Raw genomic sequence first — 25,087 nt, forward strand, 5'->3', positions numbered from 1 at the left:
TACTCTCAATTTATATGAGATGGACTCTTTTAGATTCCATATATGCAGTAGCAGTCTTTTTGCATTTGGCTCATTTAATTTAACATAATGTCCTCCAGATTTATGCCTGTCACTAATGACAGGAATTCCTCTCTGATGGATGAATAGTATTCCATTGTGTGTGTGTGTGTGTGTGTATCACATTTTCTTCATTTATCCACTGATGGGTACTTAAGTTGATTCCATATCTTATATGTTATGAATAGTGCTACAATAAATACATAAGCAGATACCTCTTTTGTCTTTTTGACAATAGCCAAAAAGGTTTGAGGTGAAATCTCATTACAGTTTTAATTTTTGTGTCCCATAGGACTAGTGGTGTCAATCACCTTCTCCTGTACCTATTGGCCATTTGTACATCTTCTTTAGAGAAATGTCTATTCAGGTCTTTTGCCTATTTTAAATTATATTTTTTTGTCTTTTGCTGTTACTTGTTTAAGTTCTTTATATATTGTGACTCCATTTCCCTCACATATTTTTGGATTTTCGATGTCACAATTTACATTTTTTATATTATGTATCCCTTAACAAATTATGCAATTATTGAAATTTTAATAATTTTGCCATTTTTAAACTCAGCATACTATTAAATATATACACATATAATAAAAGTATATATATCACATACTCAATGTACTTTCCCATATAATTTTCCAATCCAATGCTAATTTCTAAAACATAATTCTTGGGTTAGTCACTTAAACTTTCTGCCAGGGTCAACTGCCTTGCACAACTCTAGGGAATTTTATTTACACAGCAGTTGTGAGTGTGCTCTGGAATTATGCTGTGTGTGGTGATGCAATCTTTGTGACTAAATTTTATCATCTGTAAAACAAAAATTGTTGTTGGTGAAAGTGAATGAAGATATATGAAAGGCATTAAGAGCAGAGTCTGGCTTGTGGCACACACTCCATCAGTGACAGTGATTAATACGGTGCCAGTGGTGGTGATGATTGTTGTCATTGTTGTTATAAAATGTCTCCAGATCATATCCTGAATTTTAGCAGCTCTCTATCCTAGCTGCACCCATATGATAGTTAATTTTGTGCCATGCTGGTTAAGCTAATAGGCCAACACTAGCCAGATGTTGCTGTGAAGGTATTTTGTAGGTGTGGTTAACATTTACCTTGAGTTTGCTTTAAATAAAGCAGGCTACCCTCTATAATGTGGGCAGTACTTATGCAATAGGTTGACGGCCTTAAGAGCAAAATATTTTCTGCAAAAAATTTTTCTTAAGGACTGAGATTTTTCTGGACAGGAAGGAATTCTGCCTCCAACTCTTAGCTAAATTTTTAGCCTATCCTACAGATTTCAGACTTGTCAGCTCCCACAATTATGTAGGCCAGTTCTTTAAAATAAATTAATCTAAGAGATACATGGAGGGATAGATGAGAGAGAGAGAGAGAGACACAGAGACACAGAAAGAGAGAGAGAGCTCTCCTACTGAGTCTGTTTCTCTGGAGAACCCTGACCAACACAGCCTTCTCGTCTCATTGTCTTACCCAAATAAAAGTGCAAAGTCTCATCCGGACCCTGGCTTGCATGTTTAACTACCCCCAAATCAAAGCTGGTTCATGCCCCACCCTGCTTGACCCCTTCAGTGACTTTTTTAGGCACTTCCAAAAAAGACCTGGCTAACAAGAGAATGGCCTACAGAACCCTCAAGGGTGTGGCTGCTGCTTATATCTCCTGGACCTCATCCCCCTACCCCTAGAATCTAGCCACAGAGGGCTTCTCTTGGCTCTAATATACCAGCTCATTCAAACCTCAGGGCCTGCTCTTGCCTCTGCCTGCTATGCCTTCCCATGCCTTTCCCAGAGCTGCCCAGCCCTTCAGGGTTCTGTGAAGAACCACCTCATCAGAGTTGTTTGAGTGAATACCCCTGGAATTTCCCACCACTACCCACTGTTTTGTTCCTTTATTCACTTAACACATTTATGATTTTACATTTATTTACTATTATATTTCTTTACTATCTGTCTTCCCTCTACTGCTTAAGCTTCTCAAAGATGAGTCCAGGTCCTTTTTAATTATTACTATATCCTCACACATAACCCAAAGTAGGGATTTCATCAGCAGTTAGATGACAGAATGAACGGGGCCCAGAAAAAAATGACATGGCCTTTTTCTTCCACATTCCTCATCCGTAACTAAAGACACCACCTCAACACAAGGAGGACCCAAAACTTGAATTGGTGACTTTTCTAACAATATGCATGCCACCTTCGTAAACCCTAAATAGGCATGGTTCAGTATCTATGTACAATCAAGTTCATGAAGCCTAGTTCAATAGGCCTGAGAATAAGAATTTCATTAGTAAATACCCTAAATAATTGTTGATGGTATACCTACCAAAAATTCCCTGTCTCTGCTTACCTCCCGCTTTCATATCCTGTCACTCCTCCCTTCATACCCTCCCCCACCCAAACCTCTTCCACATCCAAGCCGTATGGACTTTTCACCTTTATTGCACAGATTAGCTTTTCAATAAAAGCCCCCTTTTTGTAAGATGAGAAGGTTGCATAAAAGAATGATCCAGAAATTATTAGATTCTCTTTGGCCAACTTGGGGAAGTAGGAAAATCTGTCCACTCTCCCACATTAAAAATGTTCATCCTCTCACATGTAACTCAAGCAGACTTCAAATTGATTCATGTAGCCTTCTTGATCATTTCTGGGAGACATGTAAATTGTACTGCTCAATTTGTTAATGGAAACTGTAGCCCGGCAGCCTTTTGTGGCTCATGGCATAATGGCCTATTGTCTATGCTGAGAAACTTCTGGCTGAGGAACAGAAAGTAGGGTGTTTGTTTTTCTCACATATTTCAGTCAATTGAGAGTCTCGCTGGGTTCAGGGTTCAAGACAAGCAGAGGCTGAAGAAATACGAGAAGGAGTCCAGACATAAACAGGAATCCAGCTGGACACCTTCCAAGTCACCCATCTAGATGGAATCCAATTCTGGGTCTGCTTTTGTAAGCTGTGCTATTTTTCAATAAATCATCTGCCATGATTACATGCTGCAGATAAATTGTGTGCTTGACATATTTACTCATTCTTGAAAAACTGTGGTTTCTCTGATCCGAGTGGCATTTATCCATTCTTCTTAGTGCATCTGAGCAGAAAGAGAAAACAGTGCAAAGGGTTGGGATGAGAAAAGGACAGATCTTTTTTCCATTTCCATTTCAACCCTGAGTGACTTGAACAAGGCAATTACCTTCCTTGTACCTTAATTTTTCAATTTGAAACAGGGTTAGCAATATCTGTCTCTTACCTGAAGTCCCGAAGGTAATGACATGAAATCAAATCCACTTTGCAGAAATATCTTTATGCTGAAACTACTGCACGTGGAAAATGTGAAATTTCTATGTTGCCCACAAGCCCGTGGCTATTTACATTGGATCACACTTGTACTAAATCTCTTCAGAAGAAAAGTTTTTCTGGTGGTGTGTTAAGATTTGTCCTGTGGAGACAAAACATTTTCCAGTCACAACAAGAAGGGTGGGCACTTGATGCATGGGACATGAGACTGGGCACTTAGTCCAGACTTGGAGACATGGCCAGTGATGAGTCACAAACTATTGTGACTAAGATTGTTTTCAATTGTTTTAAGTGTCTTTCCAATCCAGAAACTGGAGGAAATGTAAAATACCAACCAACATCCACATTTGTGGTGTAGCTTACCTATATGAGAAATGTTTAGTCTTATCAGTTGCCGTTGTTTGAAGTAATTTTAGACAAAGCCCCACCAAAAACAATGTGTTCAGCAGAATGGAGAAGTATAAGCTTCGGTTCTTCTGCACACATCCCAGCCCTCCCCAGCTCAGCATTCATCACAGGCTGCAGCAGCCAAGGCAGAAGCCCACCCCCAGATCTGTCACTGGTTACTCACCCAGCATGGACACACTGCAGTGATAGACTAGCCGGAAGCAGGGCATCGAACAATACAGTTCAGATCCACCCAGAGGGGTCAGAGTAGATGAGTTATAGGGGCTGGGAATATAGCTCAGATGGTAGAGTGCTTGCCTCGCATGCACAAGGCCCTGGGTTCAATCCCCAGCACCACCTAAAAAAATAATAAGAAGGGCTAGAATACCCTGGGGTTCAATCTCTAGTACCACAAATAGAAAGAAGAGAGAGAAAAAGAGAGTAGATGAGTTATATCAGCAAAACCATGAGCAGTGCTCACTGGTACTCAGAACAAACATGTCACTTACAAAATGCAGTGGGTTTAGAATATTCCAAGAAGGTTTGTATAACACTTGCTACACAAGTCACAAATTGGAAAACTGAACAATGACCTAGTCAGGGACGTGGGAGATGAGGGTGGGTAGTGGGTAGCATACAATGAACTCAAGCACATACAGTGTGTGTATTGCTTTATGGTTTCATTACTGAAATGCCAGTTAGCTAAACAGGTATTCAGTGGTCCAGGTGCCGGTTGCAGTTTGGCGCCACCTGGTGGCAGTTATCTACCTCAGCTTTCGGTAACCGGGCTCTGGCTGGTTGGGATTTGTGGAACATCCCTCAAGGATTTCAGGAATCCTCAAAGGATTGGGCATCATTTGGCAGATTGGAAAGATGGACCAAGGAGCATAATACATATTCCGGGGATCTCTGTCTTGCTCTTTCTGAGGCAGGTTTCCCCCTTCATCAGATCCCCTCCCCCACCCAATATGAGAAACAATGTACCCCTGGGAACTCTGCTGCACCCATCATCTATCACTAGCCCACTTAGCTCCACTCTGGAAATAATTTCTCCTCCTTCATTTTCTCAAAGCCCCACTAATCTAGAGTTCTTGGACAAGGCCTAATTTAACAAAGTGTTGGGAAGTAAAATCAGGAATCACAGCATTGGACAGGATTATACTTTCTTGATATTTACTTGCAGATACCACTGTTGCTTGCAGTGCCTACAGAAAGTTTCTTGCTAGCTGTACCCTTTTGCAAGTTCTTCTTCCAACCATAGGTCTGCCACCACCACAGCTGCTTCCATTGCTTTTACTTTTCCCCACAAAGACCAATTCTATATTTTTTGCCTCATCCTGAATTAGGCTTCTGGTGACCTTTTTTTCCTACCCCAAATCTCCATAAGGTCTTCAGCCAAACCAAGGGCCATCTAATTTCCTCTTTTTCTGCAACATGATCTGCAGAAGCTTTTAATGGAGGGTTTGTTTTACCTTTACATATCAACCCAATCAAGATTTCAGGCAGAACTGTTAGCCATCTTCCTCCACAGGTAGACACAGCTTCTCCACTCTGCACCCCCACACACACACCCTACCCTACGCCTAAGCAGATAGGAGGGAGAAGGAATGGGGGGCGGGGAGCTGGGTTTCTCTCTGCTGGAGCCTAGTATTTGAATATCATTTGTGAGAGCATTTCTAAACTCTGAAGGCAGACTGGGTGGTTTGTCAGAGAGATACAGAGGTCTGCATATCCCCTGCCTTTTCAACCAAACACAAAGATGCCTTCCTTCATCTCTTGCCCTTTATTTAGCTATGGTCCTCAACCCTCCCTTCCATGGCCATGCCTGTTAAGAATGGAGTCACCACCAACTGCCTCCACTTCCTCACTTCCCTGGACTCAGCCCACCTATTCTAGCCATCACTGACCAGCCTGGTCCAGCTTGACGAAACCAGGCAGCAAGTTCCCAGCCTCGTTGTCCTTCCCCTCAGACAGGTTCCATCTGCCCCTGGAGCCTTCCTCCTGTCTGTCTTTAGACTCTCTCCCTGGGCTTTTCTCTCCACGTATGGCCTCCTCTCTCTTCATTTCATGGCCATCTGCATCCTGTCACCTTCTCATGGTTTTAAACATGAGAGCTTCCAAGGTTAATGCCAGCCCAGACTTTTATCTCAGCTCCAGATCCATGAATATACCCACCTGCCCTCCAGGACAGTATGTCCAAATGATAACTCCCCTGCAGCTCTGCTCCTCCTCCCTGGGGCCCCGGCACTGGTTGGCCTCACTCTTCTCCACAAGTCTAACCCAGAAAGCCAGGATAATTATGCCTCCAGCAGCCAAGTCCACTAGCTCTTTCTCCCAACTATAGTGCCTCCCAAATCCCTCCCTTCACACCCACCCATCATGACCCTAACATGGATCATCCTCACTTCCTCCAGGTCAAGACTCAGCATCCTAAGGATGCCACCTGTAGCCTTGCCCACCTCCATCCACCACCAGAGCACAAGTATCTGACCACGTTAATCCCCTGTTTAAAACCATTTTATAGTTTCACATCAACTTCAAAATAAATCAGGATCTCTCCAGCTCATCATAAAATGCCCTTCGTGATTTGGCCTTTGTCTTCCTTTGCAGCCATGTCTCCTGACACTGCTGTACACAGCCAGCTTCCATTCAGTTCCACTCATATCCTAGGACCCACATCATGTCATGATTGCCCCACCCTCATGCCTTAGTACTTGCGGGTTTTCCCCACCTATAACCACCTCATCATTCTTGGCCTGCCTACCTACTGCTTCTATTTCAGGGCCTAGCCAAACAGCTCCTCCTCCGGGAAGCTTCCCTGATTAACTGGAGAGAGTGTTCTGCATTCCCATCACTCTCCACGCACTTAGAAGTATTTCTGTAACTAGCTAATAACTTAGCTATATCTTGCACATAGGGTTATTATTAAATTTTGAATATTAATGTATTTTATATCATATCTCTATTTACAAAAAGTTACTTACATCCCTCCAATGTCTCCACTCTCCTTGAAAAGGTAACCACTCTCCACTTGCCACGTTACCCTCTCTGGTGGTTGTCCGTGAGACCTTGGAGAAAGTACCAAAGAATGGGAGGACTCTTTTCAATGTCCCCAACCCAGAACCAGCTCAGAACCAGATATGTAATAAGGACTGAATAAATATTTGATGAATTTATCAACTGATAGGTTGCAATTTTTGCCAGCCTCCAAGAGAGCTTCAAAGTACATGGGATTTGGCTGTGACCGCTGAATAAAAAATTGAGCTACAAAAATGCTTGGGTGCTGCTTCCTTTCTCTACAAAGAAACCACACTGATCCGCAGATCAGTACAAAGGTGAGGCAAGTAAACAGTCAAGCATCTAGTGTCATCCTCTAATAAGGAGAGAGAGCCTGAGGGTCATTTGAGGAATTGCAGGCAGATGAGGCTGCTTGGCACATATAAAAGGAGAGATGATCCCTAAAAGCTCTCTATGCAAAAAGAGCTCTGGGGAAAGGCAAGTTCACGGTCATCTCATGTTTGCAGGGCCATCCCATTAGATGGGTTCAACTTGTTGCTTGTGACATAGAATGGATAGTGAGAGATACAGGGCCATAGGCTTTCACTCAATTTGAGAAGTAACAGCATCAGTCCCAGCCATCATCATCAGGGGTCTGGAAGTTATGCTCAGCCCTGGTTGCACAAGAGATTTGCCTGAAGAGCTTCTAAAACTCTGCTGCACCCAGGACACACTGTAGACCAACTAAATCAGAAGAATTAGCATGCAATCCATGCACTGGAATTTCTGAATACTCCTCAGGTGATTCCCCCCATGAAAACAAGAGAAAAAAAAATGCTTTGTGCTACAAACTTGAACTTGCACATAAATCACCTGGAAGCCTTTAAAATGCACATTCTGATTTGGCCCATCTGTGGTGGGGCCTGAGAGTTTGTACCTCTAACAAGCTTTCCTACAGTCACTGATGCAGACCCATCCAAGGTGGGGCCTAAGAATCTGCAACTCTAACAAAATCCCTAGTTACTGATGTAGCTCAGCTTTAGAGGTAGTGAGCAGAATGTCACAGGGAATATTCTAGAAGATGTTTAATTCTTATGTGGTATGTATATTGCAAAGGGTTGATGCCTTGGGTGGGAGCTGGGATCATACCAGGGCTCTTCAACTTTTCTGAAACTATTGAAATCTTCTACCCACCACCTTTCAAACAAAATCATCTGCCTAAAGTCAATGCAAAAACAAAAGGCAGAGCCACCTTGTTAGAGTGAAGATGGGGAATGCAGGGCCATGCTCTCTTGGCCTCCTTCTTCCCCAACTCCAAGACACCTACTGTCTCCCCCAAGCACGTTATGAAGATCTCTAGATACTGTTTAATAAGGCTATCCAGCTCGATTTCAAATGTAAAGGATTGTTTCAGAAATCAAAACTGGTGATTCTTTGAACAATGAGGTAAGTCCTGTTTTAGTGAGACCAATAAGCCCAGCGGTGAGCAGTAAGGTATCAGGGCAGTACGGACAAGGGAATCTGTGGGATTGAGGATACATGGTTTATATTCGACAAGCTTATCCCATAAAAGATGTCAAGCCCCATTTGCTGCTTAAAGAAGCGAACTTGATGGAGCCACAGCATGAAGTTGTTGCAGGCACCTTCCTTCCGAAAGTTCTGATGAGCACATCAGCAAGACTTAATGATCAAAATCAACGTGCTAGGTCCCCAGCACACATCTCATTTAGCACACAAAGAACTCCCTTCTGTCACTGCCTCTTGCTTTCATGCCTGGTTCTTTCTCTGGCTTGCTTCTAGTGCATTGCTGACCCCGGATCCCTTCTCCCAAGGCAGATATTAATTCTAAGAGCTCATAAAATCCTGCCTGGCAGGAACCTAGGAAAAATCAGACTCAAAACCCAAGTGGAGCAGCACAAAATAGGATTACATTGTTTCACTGACCTGCTCTCTAAAATGATTTTAGAAAGAGAGAGAGAGAAATGTATTTAGTTGACTCCAATTAAATACAGAATACGGTAAAATTCCTCCAGAAAGGTATGAAGGTAAAAGAAATGTATTTATTTCCTTTTTTATAATGATAGAACTTCATGCATTTGACTTACATTCATTCAGAATTTTTGATCATTTGAACACTGGATTGAGTGTTTGCAATTTCTAAGTAATAGGGGGTTTTCTGAGCAAGATTTAGGAGGATGTACCTGCACAAATATATATAACAAATCCTGCTATTATGAATGATTATAATGCACCAATAAACTTTTTTTAATTTTAAAGTTAAAAAATAAAAACTAATGTGTTTTTTTAAAAGATTTAGAAGCATGTGTTCAAATTTTAATCTCATCCAAGAATTAAGTCTACCTTTTCAGAGTGAGGGGCTGTGTTGAGGAGTAGCCAAGGGTAGAAAAGCCTGCAAATTTGGAGATCTGGGATCCTGGGTAGGCTGAAATATTTTTATGAAATTTTTTAATTGTGATAAAAATACAGATTATAAACTCTACACCTTTAACCACATTAAAGCATACAATTCAGAAGCATTAAGGACACTCAGAATGTTGTACAATGAACACCACTAACCATTTCCCGTACTTTTTATCATCCCAAACAGAAAATCTATACCCATTACATAGTAGCTCCTATCTACTCTCCCCAGCGCCTGGTAGCCTCTGATCTACTTTGCATCTCCATGACATATTTCATATAAGTGGACTCCCACAGTATTTGTCGGATTGTGTCTGGCCTACTCACTTAGCATGATGTTTGCAAGATTTATCTATATGTCAGAATTCTATTATTTTATGTATTGGCCGGGGCCAAGGGCAAGAGGGAGCATTGTACAGAGATTGAACCCAGGGGTGCTTAGCTACTGAGCCACATCCCCAACCCTTTTTAGATTTTATTTAAAGACAGAATCTCCCTAAATTGCTTAGAGCCTCCCTAAGTTGCTGAGACTGGCTTTGAACTTGCGATCTTCCTACCTCAGCCTCCCAAGTTGCTGGGATTACAGGCAATAATTCCATTCTTTTATAAAGCTGAATAATAGTCTATTGTATGAATATACCACATTTAGTTTATTATTCATCTACTGGTGGACATTTGGACTGTTTCCACCTTTTAGCTATTGTAAGTAATGGTTTGCATGCATTTGTTGGAGTCAAGACTTTCTTTTCTTTTGTGTCTATACCTAGAACTAAAATTGCTGTATACTACTCTTATGCTCTTCTGAATTATCTCTACTAGAGCATGGGAAAGCCTTGCTCTACCTGAATAGAACATTTTTTAGCTGAAATTAAATCCATATATTTTGTTGATTCCAAATAACAAAATGACTTTTCTTTCTTTGAAAAAGGAAGAATTATTAAAAGGTTGATAAGTTATATTTACTGATTCATCTTAGCATTTTCCTGTGGTCTGATTTATGAGTTCTCATAGTGTTCATAGTTTTAAAATGCAGATTTTATTTTATATTTAAGTATGGTGAGGTCAACGTATCAGGATGCAACTGCCATTAAGAAGATACTCTACAGGGCTGTGGTTGTAGCTCAGTGGTAGTGCACTTACCTGGCATGCGTGATGCACTGGGTTTGATTCTCAGCACCATATATAAATAAATAAAAGTCCATTGACAACTTAAAAAAAATCTTTAAGAAAAAAAAAATAAGATACTTTATGGGCTGGGGATATACCTCAGTTGGTAGAGTGCTTGCCTTGCATGCATAAGGCCCTGGGTTCAATCCCCAGCACCACACACACAAAAAAAGATTTATAACTCGCAGTACCCAAGATGAAGGGGCACAGTCCCATACAAAAAGAAAGACTTCATGAGCCTTCTCAGGAAAGAACTAGTGAGGCAGAGTGAGCAGGTTTAAGACTGACCAGCTTGAATAATTTTAGCAGCTCTGGGGTGGAGGAGCTACCCTACTTGTCTGTTATCTGGCTTCAGGATAATCAGGGCAGGCAAATAGTTTTCTGCAAGGTAAGAGCCTAATAAAGCTTAAGGTTTAGATTGTTATTTTGCATATGGAATGCACACTCCCAAGAGAGTCATTTGTTATCTCTAGGAATTAGCTAGTCCTGGGAGCGGGCAGTCCCTGCCTGATCAGCAAGGCCCCCAGTGCAAAGCATCAGATACATCACAAAATGAATGTTTCTAATGAACACCTTAATGAACTCATTCAATCACAAACAACAAGGAGGTTCCAAAGAAAGACTCATTGGTGTTGCAGATCCAGAGTCTGAAACAGTGGTTCTCCATGCTAACCATCTGTTAAAATAACTTAGGAATTTTCTAACTGGTACTTTTGGGCATTGATCATTTTAAAATCTCCTCGGGTGGTTTTCATGTGCATTTTTGGTTGAGAAACACTGGTCCAGGACAATCTTTTTCAGAGTCTGAACCAGAAACAGCAGCAGCAATGTGTCCTGGGAACGTATTATAAATGAAGATTCTCAGGCCCACCCCACGGTAGCTGAGTCACCCCACAGTAACTTCCAGGAGGTTCTAGGACCTGCCTGATTGTAAGGACCTGTGGTGTAGGGAGAGGAGCACCAACTTGACTACAATGTCCTCCCTTCACACTCCTGAGCTGATAATTGTTCATCACACTCAAACCTTAAAGGCAGTGGCCTGGTGAAGCTCAGCTAGCGTGTTTTGCCACCAAGTATCAAGTCTACATGACACGGGGCCATTCTTACAGGGAGGTATCTTGAGGACATCTAGGAGGTTCTCAGGTTCTCCCTGACCCTACAGTCTCTCAAGGCTGTGCTTGCAAGCACAGTCAGCACTGTATCCCGAAGGAGTGACTGAGATCAGGTGGGAAATACTATATGCAATCACTGAAGTGGTAACTGGAGAACCCATTGGTTCTGGTGGAGGTAAAAACCCAGGGGACCTCAAGAGCCTGCTGAGGTGGAAGCAGGTGTCTGCACAGAGCAGATGAGCTCACACTCTGCTTTTCTGAATCAATGACTTATTACTTAAGAACTCCTCAAGTATCTTCAAACTGCAGATTTTAATATTCACAGGAGACTAAATAAGTGGGAAAACTGTGAGCCTTACAAAGAACCAATGAAAGCAAATGTAGTATGGAAGAGGGAGAAATTGAGTGAATAAGAGGATTTTTCCCTAAGGAAGAAAATCATTGCAGAGAATTAACATAGACTGTAACCAGAATGGAAGAAAAGAATTTGTGGATAACTTTTCCTCAGTAACAAGAAACTGGTTCTTGGGTCTTAGACCTGCATCCTGATCCCAGCCAATCCCATTACCAGTAGTGGATTTGGACAAACTAATTAAATTCTAAATGTTGTTCTTCATCTACAAAATAAAATTATGATAGTAACTACCCAATTGTTTGCTTTAAGGATTAAGTAATAGAATGAAAATAAAATGCTTAGCATTGTGCCATGTATGAACACTCAAACTCTAGCGACCACATCTGCTACTAATGCTGTCATTAAGTTTATTATTAGCACAGTGACTGCATTAGTCTGTTTTATGTTGCTATAACAAAATGCCAGCGCTGCATACATTATAGAAAAAGAGCACTATTTAGCTCGTATCTCTGGAAGATCAGGGGCACAGCAACAGCATCTGGTCAACTCTGGCAAGGCCCTCATGGCAGATGCCATCACAATGACAGAGGTGCATGTGAGAGTGGCAAGCAGCATGCATAGAAGAGGGACTAGGGACAGGTACTGGGCTGACCTCTATCAACCCTTCTCAAGGGAACTAATCCAGTCCCAGGAGACCTGCCCTAGTCTCAGATAGCATCAATTAATTTTTTAAGGGAGAGCACTCATGGCCAAAGAATCTCTAAGCTCCGCTGCTTAAAGTTTCTAGCATCTCAATATAAAACCACCACACCAAGGGCCAAGCTCAAAGAATGACAAGCTTTGAAGAACAAACCACATCCAAACCAAAGCACAGACCTAGAGCGAGTCTCCCAAGACATGAGCTGTTCTCATTAGTAATACCACTGCTACTGCCTCACGATTACACTCACATCTGGGAACAGGCTGCAGCCAGATACACAAGCCAATGAACCCCCTCAGAAAAATGTTCTTCCTCAACATCCAGAAAACTTGTCTGAGTTTCCTACTTAGAAGAAATCTTGCCTTAAACAAAATAGGCTAAGTTATGCTGCCATAACAAACCTCACAACCTCAGCAATTTAACATTGGAAAGGTTTGGGGGCTTTTTTTTTTTTACTTGTTTGGAGTTTTTTGTTGTTGTAGTTGTTGTTGTTGTTGTTGTTCTTGCTTGGGTCACAATCAAATGTGAGTCAGTTGATATTTGCCGTCCAAGTGGTGACTCAAAGACCCAGCCAGCTTCCCTGTGCACATATATTGATGAAGGCCAGGCTTAGAAATGGCTTACACTTTGTAGCTTTCCCTCCTGGATCCAAGTTCTAGAACTAGAACTAATCTTATCCTCTTCCCCAAGCTAATTAATTATACTGATATTTGTGAATCCATATATCTCATAGAATGAATTGAAGCTCATGAACCATTATGGTAGATCTCATTTAAATATACTAGTTGGTCTAAATCCCAAGTAAAATTGAGCATAAGTGTAGTCTAACAGATATGAATTGAGTGGTACGATTACCTCCTTTATTCTAGATAATAAACTTCTATTCATGAAGCATAAGTTTGCATTCTTATATTTCTTGGGGGATGGGGTGGGGCTAGTAAAAATGAACTTAGCATGAACCAAAACTGTCATAAGTATACTCTGAATTCAGTTCCCTCTTATCAATGTTTTTTTCCCTTTTGAATCTGAACAAGAATCTCCATTATAGATCTTCACAAGAAAAGCATAAATCAAAGAGATTTGATTTCTCTGATTTATACCCATTCACTCTGAGGTGCCTCTCCGCAGTGTGCCTGATAGCTCAGCCATACTGATAGTGAAGGTTAGAAAAGGTGGCTGCAGAGCCTTAACCACCAATTATTTCTCTGGCTGACCTCTCTCCTCCATCTTACTGCAGGTACCACATCTGCGTGACTGTGCTCATCTACTTCCTCCCCCTGCTGGTAATCGGTTATGCATACACCGTAGTGGGGATCACACTGTGGGCCAGTGAGATCCCTGGGGACTCCTCTGACCGGTACCATGAGCAAGTCTCTGCCAAGCGCAAGGTGAGTGAGGAGCAGACAGCTCCTAACCCATCCTGGCACAGGCTACAGGCTGGTGTGCAGAGCCACCCAGAGGCAGCAGGCATAAGACAGCCCTGGGTCTGGGTAACAGACCAGGGAAGGAAGAGAGCCACCTTTCTCCATATGTACATATACACTCATACACACTCAAACACACACTCATACACACTCATAGACTCATACTCACCCTCATACACACACATACATACTCATAGACTCATGCACACACTCATCCATACACTCACATGCACTCATACACACTCATACACATACACACACATAGACTCATTCATACACATATAAACATACATACACACAATAGTAACCACTATTGTTTGTTTCTTGTTAACCCTCCTAGATATTGGCATTTATAAATAAAATTAAGATATACTATTTTCTCTTTTTTATGCAAATAGTAAATATATATTGTGGTCACATTTTTCACTTAAAATTCACAAGAATCTGAAAATCAGTATATGAGGAGCTTCCTCTTTCTGTTCTCTCCCTTCAGTTCTTCTTTGCATGGTATTTCATTATGGATGCTGTAGTGTTCTTCACTGAAGATTTCTTGGGGATAAAAAGAAGTTTATGTCATCCAGATTCTTAGTGCATTTGAGACACTATAACAAAATACCTTTGACTGCAAACTTACAAACAACAGAAATGGATTATCACAGCTCTACAGGCTGTGAGGTCCACTATCAAGGCCCTGGCAGATGGGGTATCTGCTGAGGGCAGCTCCTGGTTGGTGGGTGGAAGGTGCCTTACCTGGTGACCTCCCATGGAGGAGGGGTGGGGGGTTTCTCTGGATTCTCTGGTAAGGGTTTTAATCCCATTCATAAGGCTCTGCCCTTCAGGCCTGATCACCTTCCAAAGGCACCCCTACTACTACATCACCTAGAGGCTGAATGAACGCATGAATTTGGGGGTGACACAACATTTATACCACAGCACACAAAATTCAGAAGACCTTCTTTTAAATCCCTTTAAACATCAGATGCACCCTGGCTGCCCTTCCCCTCCCTCTCCTGCAGTCTCCAGACCCAGCAGCCTGCCCAAGCCCATGGCTCCTCTCTTTGCCCACCTTTTTGCTACTCCCTTCCTGGCCCTCTCTCCAGCACACCCCTTCACCTTTGCTTGTTAATTGACCTCCCTTGGCTTCAGCCATTGCCCAGAAGAGTCACATAACACAGTTGTCCCCAAATGCAAGATTACATCAGGATCCTCTGAAGGGTTTGTCAAGCATAGAATGCCAGGTCCCAGCCTGGGAGTTTCCAGTTCACTAAGTCTGAGGTGGGACCAGGAATTTGTATGTCTAACAAGTTCCCAGAGAAGGTGATAATGACAGTCCTGGGGCCATCCTCTGAGAACTGCCCACATAACCAACGTCCCTTAGTTGGTTATTAAAGATCCTTTCTCCTCCTTGTAAGGCAATGTTCTAAATACCCCCCACCCCATATCACACCATCTGTGGTGAGGAGAGGGAGGAGAAGGAAAGCAGCCATGAGAGAAGGAGGAGGATGTCGTCTCACCTGCTGGTCCTCTTCCCAGGTGGTCAAAATGATGATCGTGGTGGTGTGCACCTTCGCCATCTGCTGGCTGCCCTTCCACATCTTCTTCCTCCTGCCCTACATCAACCCAGATCTCTACCTGAAGAAGTTCATCCAGCAGGTCTACCTGGCCATCATGTGGCTGGCCATGAGCTCCACCATGTACAACCCCATCATCTACTGCTGCCTCAATGACAGGTGAGCACCCCATTCCCCACACTCTCCAGGGGCCACCAGCCACCAAGCAGCTGAATGAGCACAGAAAGAGACAAGAGGGAGAGGTATGGACTGCAACAAACTGACCATCACACAGTCCCTCATGCAGAGGACTGTGAGCTCAGCATGGCCTGATTATCTTTTCTTTTTCAAGAGAAACCAGAAATCTATATTTGTGTGTGTGAGATATTCTGATTTTTAAAAACTGGTAACTGAGCTGGGGAAGAGGGGCAACATAGGATTAGAAACCTTGGTGACTGGTGTAAGTGAACAAAGCCTGTAAGCTGGATCCTCTCCCAGTTTACAGCCCGGGCAGCTTTCCCCGGTTTCATCCAGCATTTCCAGCAGGGTAGGGTAAGCAAAAAGAAGTCAGGGCCTCAGAGACCTGATTCCTGCCCTCACTTGATCAGACGAGGCCTGGAGGAGCCATCCTCACAGCAGAAACCAACCTCAGACAAGCAAGAGAAGGGAGAGCCCATCAGGAATGGCACTCAGCAATAGGAAATGCACTGTGTCCGGTAGAGGGCTTCCCAATGGGGTCAGGATGCTAGACCTCATCCAGGGCACCACCCCAGCCTCTGTGTAGGGAAGGGAGCAGACAGGAAGGGAAGGAACAAAATGCCTTCTCTCCATCAGTCACCAGCCTGGGAAAAGCCTTCTCTGAGTGAGACACTCAGGTCACAGAGAGCAGGAAAGACATTCTCTTAAAGTTGCCCAAATGGTTCTGTTAGTCTTACTCACAGAAACATCCTTCCCCTAAGAGCTTGATGACCTGCCTAAATTTTTTAGAGTAAACCTCCCTGCATAGTATTAAATAAAGGTGGATTCTCTCTGTTTAGCAAACAGAGGAACTGAGGCATACCTAAGGGACGTGACCAAGGATCATGACTCTAGCAGTCAGTGGCCTACTAGAGGGAAAGGACTGAGTCTTGCATTGTGCTTTGCTGTAAGCTTACTATGGTGTACCCAGTAAATACTTGATGGGTTTTAGGTTGATGTTGGATTGGCCCAAAGTCTTCTGACCCCACACCAGAAGAGGGAGCATACATAGCTCAAGGACCACCGTGGATAAAGACGTACATTGCACATGAACATGGGTGCTGGTCCTAGATTTAACATGATTAGCTGACCCTGAAATCTTTTGGGCCTCAGCCTCTCCAGCTGTTCATTAACCTGCAAAATAATCAGATACAGTCACACTTGGGAGTGCCCTGTGTTGAGAAGCTGATGAAATGGTGGGAGGCCCCTTGAAAAGCAGTTTGTCCCCACGGGGTCACCTCCTTATGTGCTATCCTTCCAGGTTCCGTCTGGGCTTCAAGCACGCCTTCCGGTGCTGCCCCTTCATCAGGGCTGGCGACTATGAGGGGCTGGAAATGAAATCTACCCGGTACCTCCAGACCCAGGGCAGCGTGTATAAGGTCAGCCGCTTGGAGACCACTGTCTCCACAGTGGTGGGAGTCCACGAGGAGGAGCCCGAGGAAGGCCCCAAGGCCACGCCTTCATCCCTGGATCTGACCTCCAATGGCTCCTCTCGCAGCAACTCCAAGACCATGACAGAGAGCTTCAGCTTCTACTCCAATATGCTGTCCTAGAGGGCAGGCCCTTAGCAAGGCAGCCACCACCATCCTTGCTCTGCCTCTCTCATGCATGGGTATTTCCTTGATCTGGAAACCATCAGAAACACCTGAACATCAGAGCTTTGGGGGAAGAATCAGATGGTTTAGGGAAGACATTTCATCCTAAAGTCAATCTGGATTCTTCCATCTTTGCCATCCCCCATCAGTGTGACCCAAAGCAAATCTGAATTTCTCTGAGCCTGTAAAATGAAAATATTGCACTAGATTTTACCTTCCAGTTTATTCCATGATTCTAGAGATAACTTCAACTGCATGTGGGTGCTCATTTCAGGATGAATTCTGCAGTGCAATAACAGATCCAACAGGACTGTTTGCCTGGCGCCTCTGTCATGCTCCAGCAAAGTTGTCCTCAGCCAAGCTCTGATTAGCCTCCCTCAGCTCGTGGCTCACATCACTCTAGCCTTCACTTCACAGCATGAACAAAAGAAGGCGCCACATAATGAAAGATCTAACCTCATCTTCTCAGCACCCATGAAAAGAAGACCTATGCCTGCCCCTATCGGCATCTCAATGTTTAGGTTCATTTGAACATCACAGGATCGAAAGCCTCAGTTTCTTCTGCACTGTGTCCCCAGTGACCATCCTGAGCGTCCATGGTGGGCAGAATATGTCAGCTGATGCCATCTAAGGTCTATACCAACCAAGGGTCAAGAGACCCCAGCCAGACTTAATCTATCTGAGCCTCTTTCTTTATTGGCAAAGCAATGGGGCTGAACTAAATAATCTAAGTGTCACTTTGAATCTTAATGTGCCATGGTTCAATGATTGTATAAGTGTTTTGTATATTTTACCAAAAAAAAAATAGTAGTCTCAAAAAGAGTAGAAGCACTAATACCCAGCTCCTAGAGAGGCAGCAACTGCTAAAACATGTAAATATCCATCTCAGACATTCTCCAGGTATCCTGAAACCCTGAGTACGTTCCTTCTGGAAGTTTTTGGCCTTTGACAGAGCAAAAGGGTCCATGCCAAAGCCTGTATCTTTCCAGCATGCTTTAGCGGGCTGAATTCCACAGCTCAGAACAACACAACAAGTGGGCTTCGTGTCTAGCCTTTTGGTATCTGAGGCAGAGGCACAAACCCAAATTTGTGACTTTATGCTAGCATAAAGTGCACGCTCAGATGCCTATTGAGCAGGGAGGTTGCACCTGCAACTGCGCTTCTGGAAGAGGGCACCTTGCATTCTCCTCATTGTCTGAATCTTCCTTCCTCCCCCATAGCTTTTCTAGTCTCCTCTCTATAAGAGATAGAATGACCCACCAACCCTAAAGGAAAGTCAGTCTGCCAAGAGCCATGAGCTGAATGCTTCATGTTCTAATGCAGCTTTGGGGTCTCCAGCAGGTGAGCATTTCTGTATCCTGCCCAGATGTGTCTGGAAGCAGAAACTTCATGTAACATTCATGAATGTCCTTGTGGTTTGAATAATGGATGTGCGTTGGCTGCATTCATGATATGAAGAGGAGAATAATACCACCCATAGGTTTTACAACCTCCACCAGCCCTGCTGGCTCTAACTCTACAAGAGTATGGACATGCCTGGGGAGAGTTAGTTGTATATCAGTAGCAGAAGCCAGAAAAACCTGAGAACCATATTCTGCGAAGCAGCATGGGAAGATTTAAATAAACTAAGTAAAGCCAACTCAATGCAGATCCATGAATGGAAAGCAAGATTTAGGAGCAACAAAAGGCAGCTAGTCATGCTTCCAATGGAAAATCATGCCCTGTGTGGATGTAAAGGATGAACATGATTCTGGAAAGTACCTAAGAAAAAAGTATCAAGGATTTGGGGTCATCCCATCTACAGGAGAGAAGGTTGGAGTTGAATTCAACAATGATTTGTTAAGCACTTTCTCTGGATTTTGCCTTGAGCTGGAGACATGCAGCTCCTTCCACACTTAAAGGGACTTATCCCAGACTTGCCATTCCTGGCTCAGCTGTCCTAGTGAGTCCAGGCTGCCTAGTATGGATGGAGGTATCTGGGAAGCAGACTCTTCACAGGATTTTTAAAAACCATACTTACCATGGGTAACTGAGCCAAAGGCTGTGGCCTTCAGAGAGCCTTTGCAATGAGAGTTCTCTGAGATCACTGCAAAGAGAACCACTAGTCCATCCAGGGGATCTAAAGGGATGTGATTGAATGGAGTCATCACTGTGCATAAAAGGAAGTGTGAGATAGACTTGGGCAGCTTTCAGTAAGGTTAAACATTCCCTCAAAGTGCCAGCAAGCCTTCCATCAACTCATTCTCCAACATCCATTTAGCTTATAAAAATGTTGTCAGTTCCCATGTGTGAGGAACACCATGATTTGCACTGTGCATGGGTCTCGTTCTTATTATAGACACATGTCACCCTGTGTTTATCTCCAAATGTTTACCTCCTAAGTATGTTTGCTTGATGTACCTGTCCAGTAGTAATAGAATAGGAGACATCACAGGGCCGTCTTTGTGACTTCCAAAATGTGGAAACCAGTTGCTGTGGATGTGTTATCTGTGTTGTGCCAATCTCCTCCCTGTCACCGTTCTCTCTCAGGGAGGAGCTCTGATGTATATTATGTACTCACAGTAATTGGTGGTGGGGAGGGGGGCCTTTGGGGAGGAACTAGATAACAAGAATCTTTATGTTCCTGAACCCCCACCAGAATGCTAAGAGATAGGACTGAGTGGGATCCCAGGAAAAGGGATTTAGGAGCTGACCTCATTGGCCTGATTTTAGGGGAGAAGTATGTAAATGGAGAGGGGTCATTCCTGAGGTTTCCATGTTTTCCTACCTGGGATCCTGGAAAGAGTCTCTATAAAAAATAAAGTATGTTTTTGATCATCTCGTGCCTTCGTCTCTTCTCTAAGCAACAGAAACACCCTACAAGAGGCTGAACAAGATGATGCTGATAATAACCTGCATAGCTACAAAGGTGGAATTAACATCCAGTAAACTCCAGATTCTGTGACGAAATGGGTTGGCAAGGTCTGGGAACTTTGCTCCAGGCTGACATCTGGGAAGTGAAGTGGGAGTATGACTTGTGATCAATAATGTCACCTGGGAATAGAGCTGAGTCAGTTCAGGTAATCCAAGAAGCAGACACAAAGGCAGAAGTGGAAGAGCAAGAGATTAGCTGGGGAGGGGTGGGCTCAGGGGAAGATAAGGGATAAAAACAAAAAGAAGCAGGAGCAGACAAGGGAAATACTTTCAGATCGATACACAGATCTAACTCCTAAGAAAAAGCAGCAGGAGGAGCCTCCAGATTGTGGGACAGCTCCTCAGCTGGGCAACAGTGTGCAGAGACTACCCAGAGAGAACTCCCACACTGGCAGAAATAACCAGGCCTAGCACCCTGCCAGGCTCGGCCAGGGGCTGAAGCTCTCTGGGTAGGGTGGTTTGCTCTTGAACACTCTGGTGGATCTGAAGCCCTGTGGCTGGAAGCAGTCAGCTGAAAGCACTCCCCGCCACCCACTCTCTCCTGAAGGCAGATCAGTGCCACGTAGCTGCACAATGCTACCCCAGCTTCAGTCCAGTCCTCTGTGTTTGAAAACACATCAGGAAACCCTGGCAAATTCGAAACATCAGAAGTGATCACTGGGGGCCCTGGCAAACTGCCTCCTATTCCCGGCCACCTGTTCCTCCTATAGCACCTCACCCTGCAGATGGCACCATCCAGAGAACAAATGACAACAGACTCACAGTGACAAAGAATATAAAGGCTTTGGGAGAGTAGCTTGGAGCAAAACATAGATACAGCTATCCGACATAGTACTGGAAATAAATAAAGGTGCTTGTATTTATATTAAGGCATCTTAAGTCAAAGTCCCTGGATAAGTTTGGAGGAATGCACAAGCCCCAGTCAAGATCCCCTCAAAGCATATGTAAAACATTGTGTGTGTACGGGTGTGCACATGCACGCATGTGTTTAATGAGGATTAAAATTAATCTGAATCTCCTCAGAAGAAATCATTAACCCTCTATTCTTCAGAACAAAAAGGAGAGACATTAAATTGTTTATAGAGAGAGGGGCAAATAAACTAGAGAACTTCCAAGCACAGTAAGAAGCAGATGAATCCTTGGAGGATCCACAGACAGCCAGGGAATGAGAAACAAGTTTGGAATAAAATCATAATTCATTGCATGCACCCAGATGAGTTAAAGCTGTAGAACACCATCAAAGACATCTGTGGCAGTAAAAACACCAAATTCATGATGAGGGAGTATGCTCACTCTACTCCATGAAAAGACAAGTACTTATTAGCTGAGGAAAGATTACACCCTAGTTATAGATTGACAAATAATACAAGATATGGGGCACAGACATTCTGTCCAAATGCAAAGCCGTTTTCGTTTATTCCTGGGCACACGTGACTTGCATACAACTGAAGGTGCTCAGCCCTGGGAGTCACACCTGTTTGCCTCCGATCACTTTTGTAAAGCGAGCATAGGTGAGTAGATGGATGTCCTCAGCTCTGGAGCTTGAAAGCAGTATTTTAGTTATGGCCCCAGCAGAGGTGGGTGAGGAGCGGGCACAGAGGAAATGTTCTTTACCTTTATCTTCACTGGCAAAGGAAGCATGTGATTATAGAACTTGCTTCTCTGACTCCACAGTCGATGCTCTGGGACACCATCATTTATTTCTACCCAGTTGAGGGTAAACAGAGAAGGGGAAAGAGGCCACAGGCCAGCATTTCTCAGAAGCTCTGATTTCAACATAAAGGGTGAAAATATAAAGCCTTTAGTCCTGGCTTTTCTCAAGCAGGAAAGCTTGCAAAAGGAAAAGATTGCTAATTAAAAAAAAAGTGACTGGGGCTGGGGCTGGGGCTGGGGCTCAGTGGTAGCCCACTTGCCTGGCATGTGTGAGGCACTGGGTTTGATTCTCAGCACCACATATAAATAAATTTTAAAAAATAAAGGTATATCAAAACTAAAAAAAAAATAAAATAAAAATGACTGAAGGACCTGAGCAATGACATGAAGACGTGGGTCAACAGACCATCACTGTCCCGTGCATGTTAGCTGTGCTGGCTTCGTAGGTTTTCATTCAGATTTAACCCCCTGTTTTCTGCATTGTGTGCCTGTCTCCTTTCTTTCCTACCTTCCTTCCTTCCTTCTTTTTGCTCCAGTTTCTGTTTGTTCCCCACTCTTTAACTGGACACTACTCCTGTCCCAAGAAGCCACTAACTTCAGTGGGTAAAGTCCTCCTAACACTCTACCCACTGAAACCTCTGGGTTTTATCCCCACCATGTGTTAAGGACTGCATGGGTGTCTCCCACCTACCAACTTCACATGACGGAATCCTAACTCTCAAAAGAATGATGTTAGGATATGGGGCTTTGGGGAGGTAATTAGGCCATCAGAAAGGAAACTTTTGGTGGGATAAGTGTTCTTGCAAGAAGATACCCAAGAGAGCTGGCTTCTCATTCTGCAAGGTAAGCAGACCACTACCTATAAACCAGGAGTAGGGCCCTGATCATAAACTGGCCATGCTGGCTCCCTAATCTTGGACTTCTAGCCTCCAGAACTAATGAGAAATACATTTCTGTTGTTTAATCCACCCAATCTGTGGCAGTCTATTATAGCAGCCAAACTGACCAGAAGAGTATGGTAATGAGAACTCACTCCTCCCTATTCACAAATTCCCTCTACCCATCTCTCCAAATCCCTCCTCTCCCATCCCATGTACCCACCCACACCTTCCCTTCATCCCCTGTGCTACTTTCACTTACTTTCCCAAATAGAGATGATTTTCAGAGCAGGGCTCCTCCTACCTTAGTCCCAGCACTTAAGCAGCTGAGCAGAAGGTGACACTGAGGTGATTGACAGCGTGCAGTGAACTCAGAGCCACCCCAGCTATACTCTGGGTAGATAGTCCTCTATGTTCCCCTCAGGCTTTGGCCTCTATGTTCTTATTGCCTGCATTATATCTGTATACAAAATAGGGTAGGAGAGAGGACGGAGAGCAAGACATCACCAAGGTCTTTAATGGAGGAAAAGCACATGTTAGAGAAAGCAGAGCCGCATTAGTACACTCCAGGAAAGTATGAAGTCCCCAAAGTAGAAAAACAGAAGGCTTCCTTCCCTCTCCCCACCTCGAATGTTAGGACCATATAATGATCACAAGTATTATGATCCAGATCCTCTGTGCAAAGCACTTCATGTACATTATCAAGTCCAGTCCTCACCTGCCATGAAGTCATTATTGCTGTCCTTCATTCAATATGAGAACAACAGGGCATGATTGAAGTATTTTGTCTGAGATCCCATTGCCAGCACGGAACCTCAGTGATGAGATTCCTTGGGTAATTCCAAAACCCAAGGTCTTCAGCAAGACCCTCTGCAGTCTCCTTTACTCTTCCACCCTGGACCTCTATCCTTCTCTTAAAGGTACGGTAGCCCAGGCCAGTGTGATCTCCCCAAATACCCCGCCAGGAAGGGAGTTCAGGAGGTGCTGTTTCCAAGCAGCACATTTTCAGAGCTCAGTTATATCATCAAAAATATTTCAAAGGGTGCATTGTCCTCGTAGTCTTTGTAGGAATTCTTCTAATTAGGCAGGATGTACAGCCTAACTTTGATTTGAAAAGCCTCATCAAGGATTTCACCCTGAAATTAATCTTGGCACATTTAATCTTGGGTACATAAAATTCTCCAGATATGCATTTCTTTGGAAAAATAAAGCCTTCTTTTAGAAAGAAAAACATCACTTGGAAGGATAAGAGCTTAGTTTTACAACTAGAAACTTAGGGATCCAGGACCTGCCCCCAAGGCCAGGTTCACCTAGGTGCTAGGGGCATAGAGAGCAGGGAAGAGAGGACCTGTAAGTTGTCCCTGAAAATACACAAGCTGACGGTATCCTGGGGCCCAGATGGACTAGAACATTACCCAAAAGGTTGCCCACAGGCTTGGTAGACAGAAAAGAAAGTTAGCTCTGAACCCAAGCAAAGGAACTAACAAGTTGAAAACTGGAGGAACCAAGTCAATGGTTTTCAAATCCAAATGGGCTTAGTTCATTTAGGAGGTTTGCCAGGGTCTGGATTCCTGGCCTCATCCCCAGAGAGCTTGATTTGGTAGATAATACCCTAGGCCAAGGAGTCTGCATGTTAACCAGCATGCCAGTGATTGTAGTACAGATGGCCCACAGGACTGCTGAACTAGGCAAAACCAAAACAGAAAACAAATTGAAATGTTGATGACAAGGGGCTTCACCAGGACAGGAAGAATTATAAGCAGGTAGACAGAGGGGTTACCTAACACACAGGTTCACTAAGTAAGGTAGAACCCCAAAGGACTGGGCATGAGAATTTGGTTGGGAGCAAGACCTCATCTTCAGCTCCACAAGAGGAAGAGGAGCAATGGGAAGAGATGGAGGGAAGTAGGGTTACGACCCAGTTCACTCCTTCACCTTGCTCTGTCTGGCCCTACTCCCAGTGTTTTCTCCCAACATTTCAACATTAACCCTCTGACACAAGGAAGCTTGCTATCCCCAACCTGCTCACTGCTGTAATTTTTGTCTTTCTTCATAAAAGTTTGCAAAAATCAGAATAGGAGTGTTAAATTTCCACTTTCCAGCTTCTAAGACACATGTCATAGCTGCTGACTCCTGGGAGGCCCCTTCTTATGCTGCATCCAACTTGGGATGAAATTGCTTTTCCTGAATGGAAAAACCATTCCCAGAGCAATTTATGGGAAGGTGCTTTATTTTTATACAGTCCTAATACTCAACCCAGTTTTATGACTATTTCAATTATTTACAGCTTTCCCCTTATGTTCAACTTAGATTTGTATCCAAGGAAGGAAAGAATTCTGTA

General features: G+C 43.6%; 1 protein-coding gene across 1 annotated transcript in view; it reads left to right on the plus strand.

Moving 5' to 3' along the window:
• Tacr1 (tachykinin receptor 1) overlaps positions 1-20,119 on the plus strand; it is a 162,717-nt gene extending 142,598 nt beyond the window's left edge. The window contains exons 3-5 of the mRNA XM_005329393.4: positions 13,734-13,884; positions 15,454-15,650; positions 16,969-20,119. Coding sequence (XP_005329450.1) covers positions 13,734-13,884; positions 15,454-15,650; positions 16,969-17,260 — 640 coding nt within the window. The 3' untranslated portion in view covers positions 17,261-20,119. The remainder of the gene's footprint in view (positions 1-13,733; positions 13,885-15,453; positions 15,651-16,968) is intronic.
• The last annotated feature ends 4,968 nt before the right edge of the window (positions 20,120-25,087 follow it).

The sequence above is a fragment of the Ictidomys tridecemlineatus genome, chromosome 12, assembly GCF_052094955.1.
Source record: "Ictidomys tridecemlineatus isolate mIctTri1 chromosome 12, mIctTri1.hap1, whole genome shotgun sequence".
NCBI classification, from domain to species: domain Eukaryota; kingdom Metazoa; phylum Chordata; class Mammalia; order Rodentia; family Sciuridae; genus Ictidomys; species Ictidomys tridecemlineatus.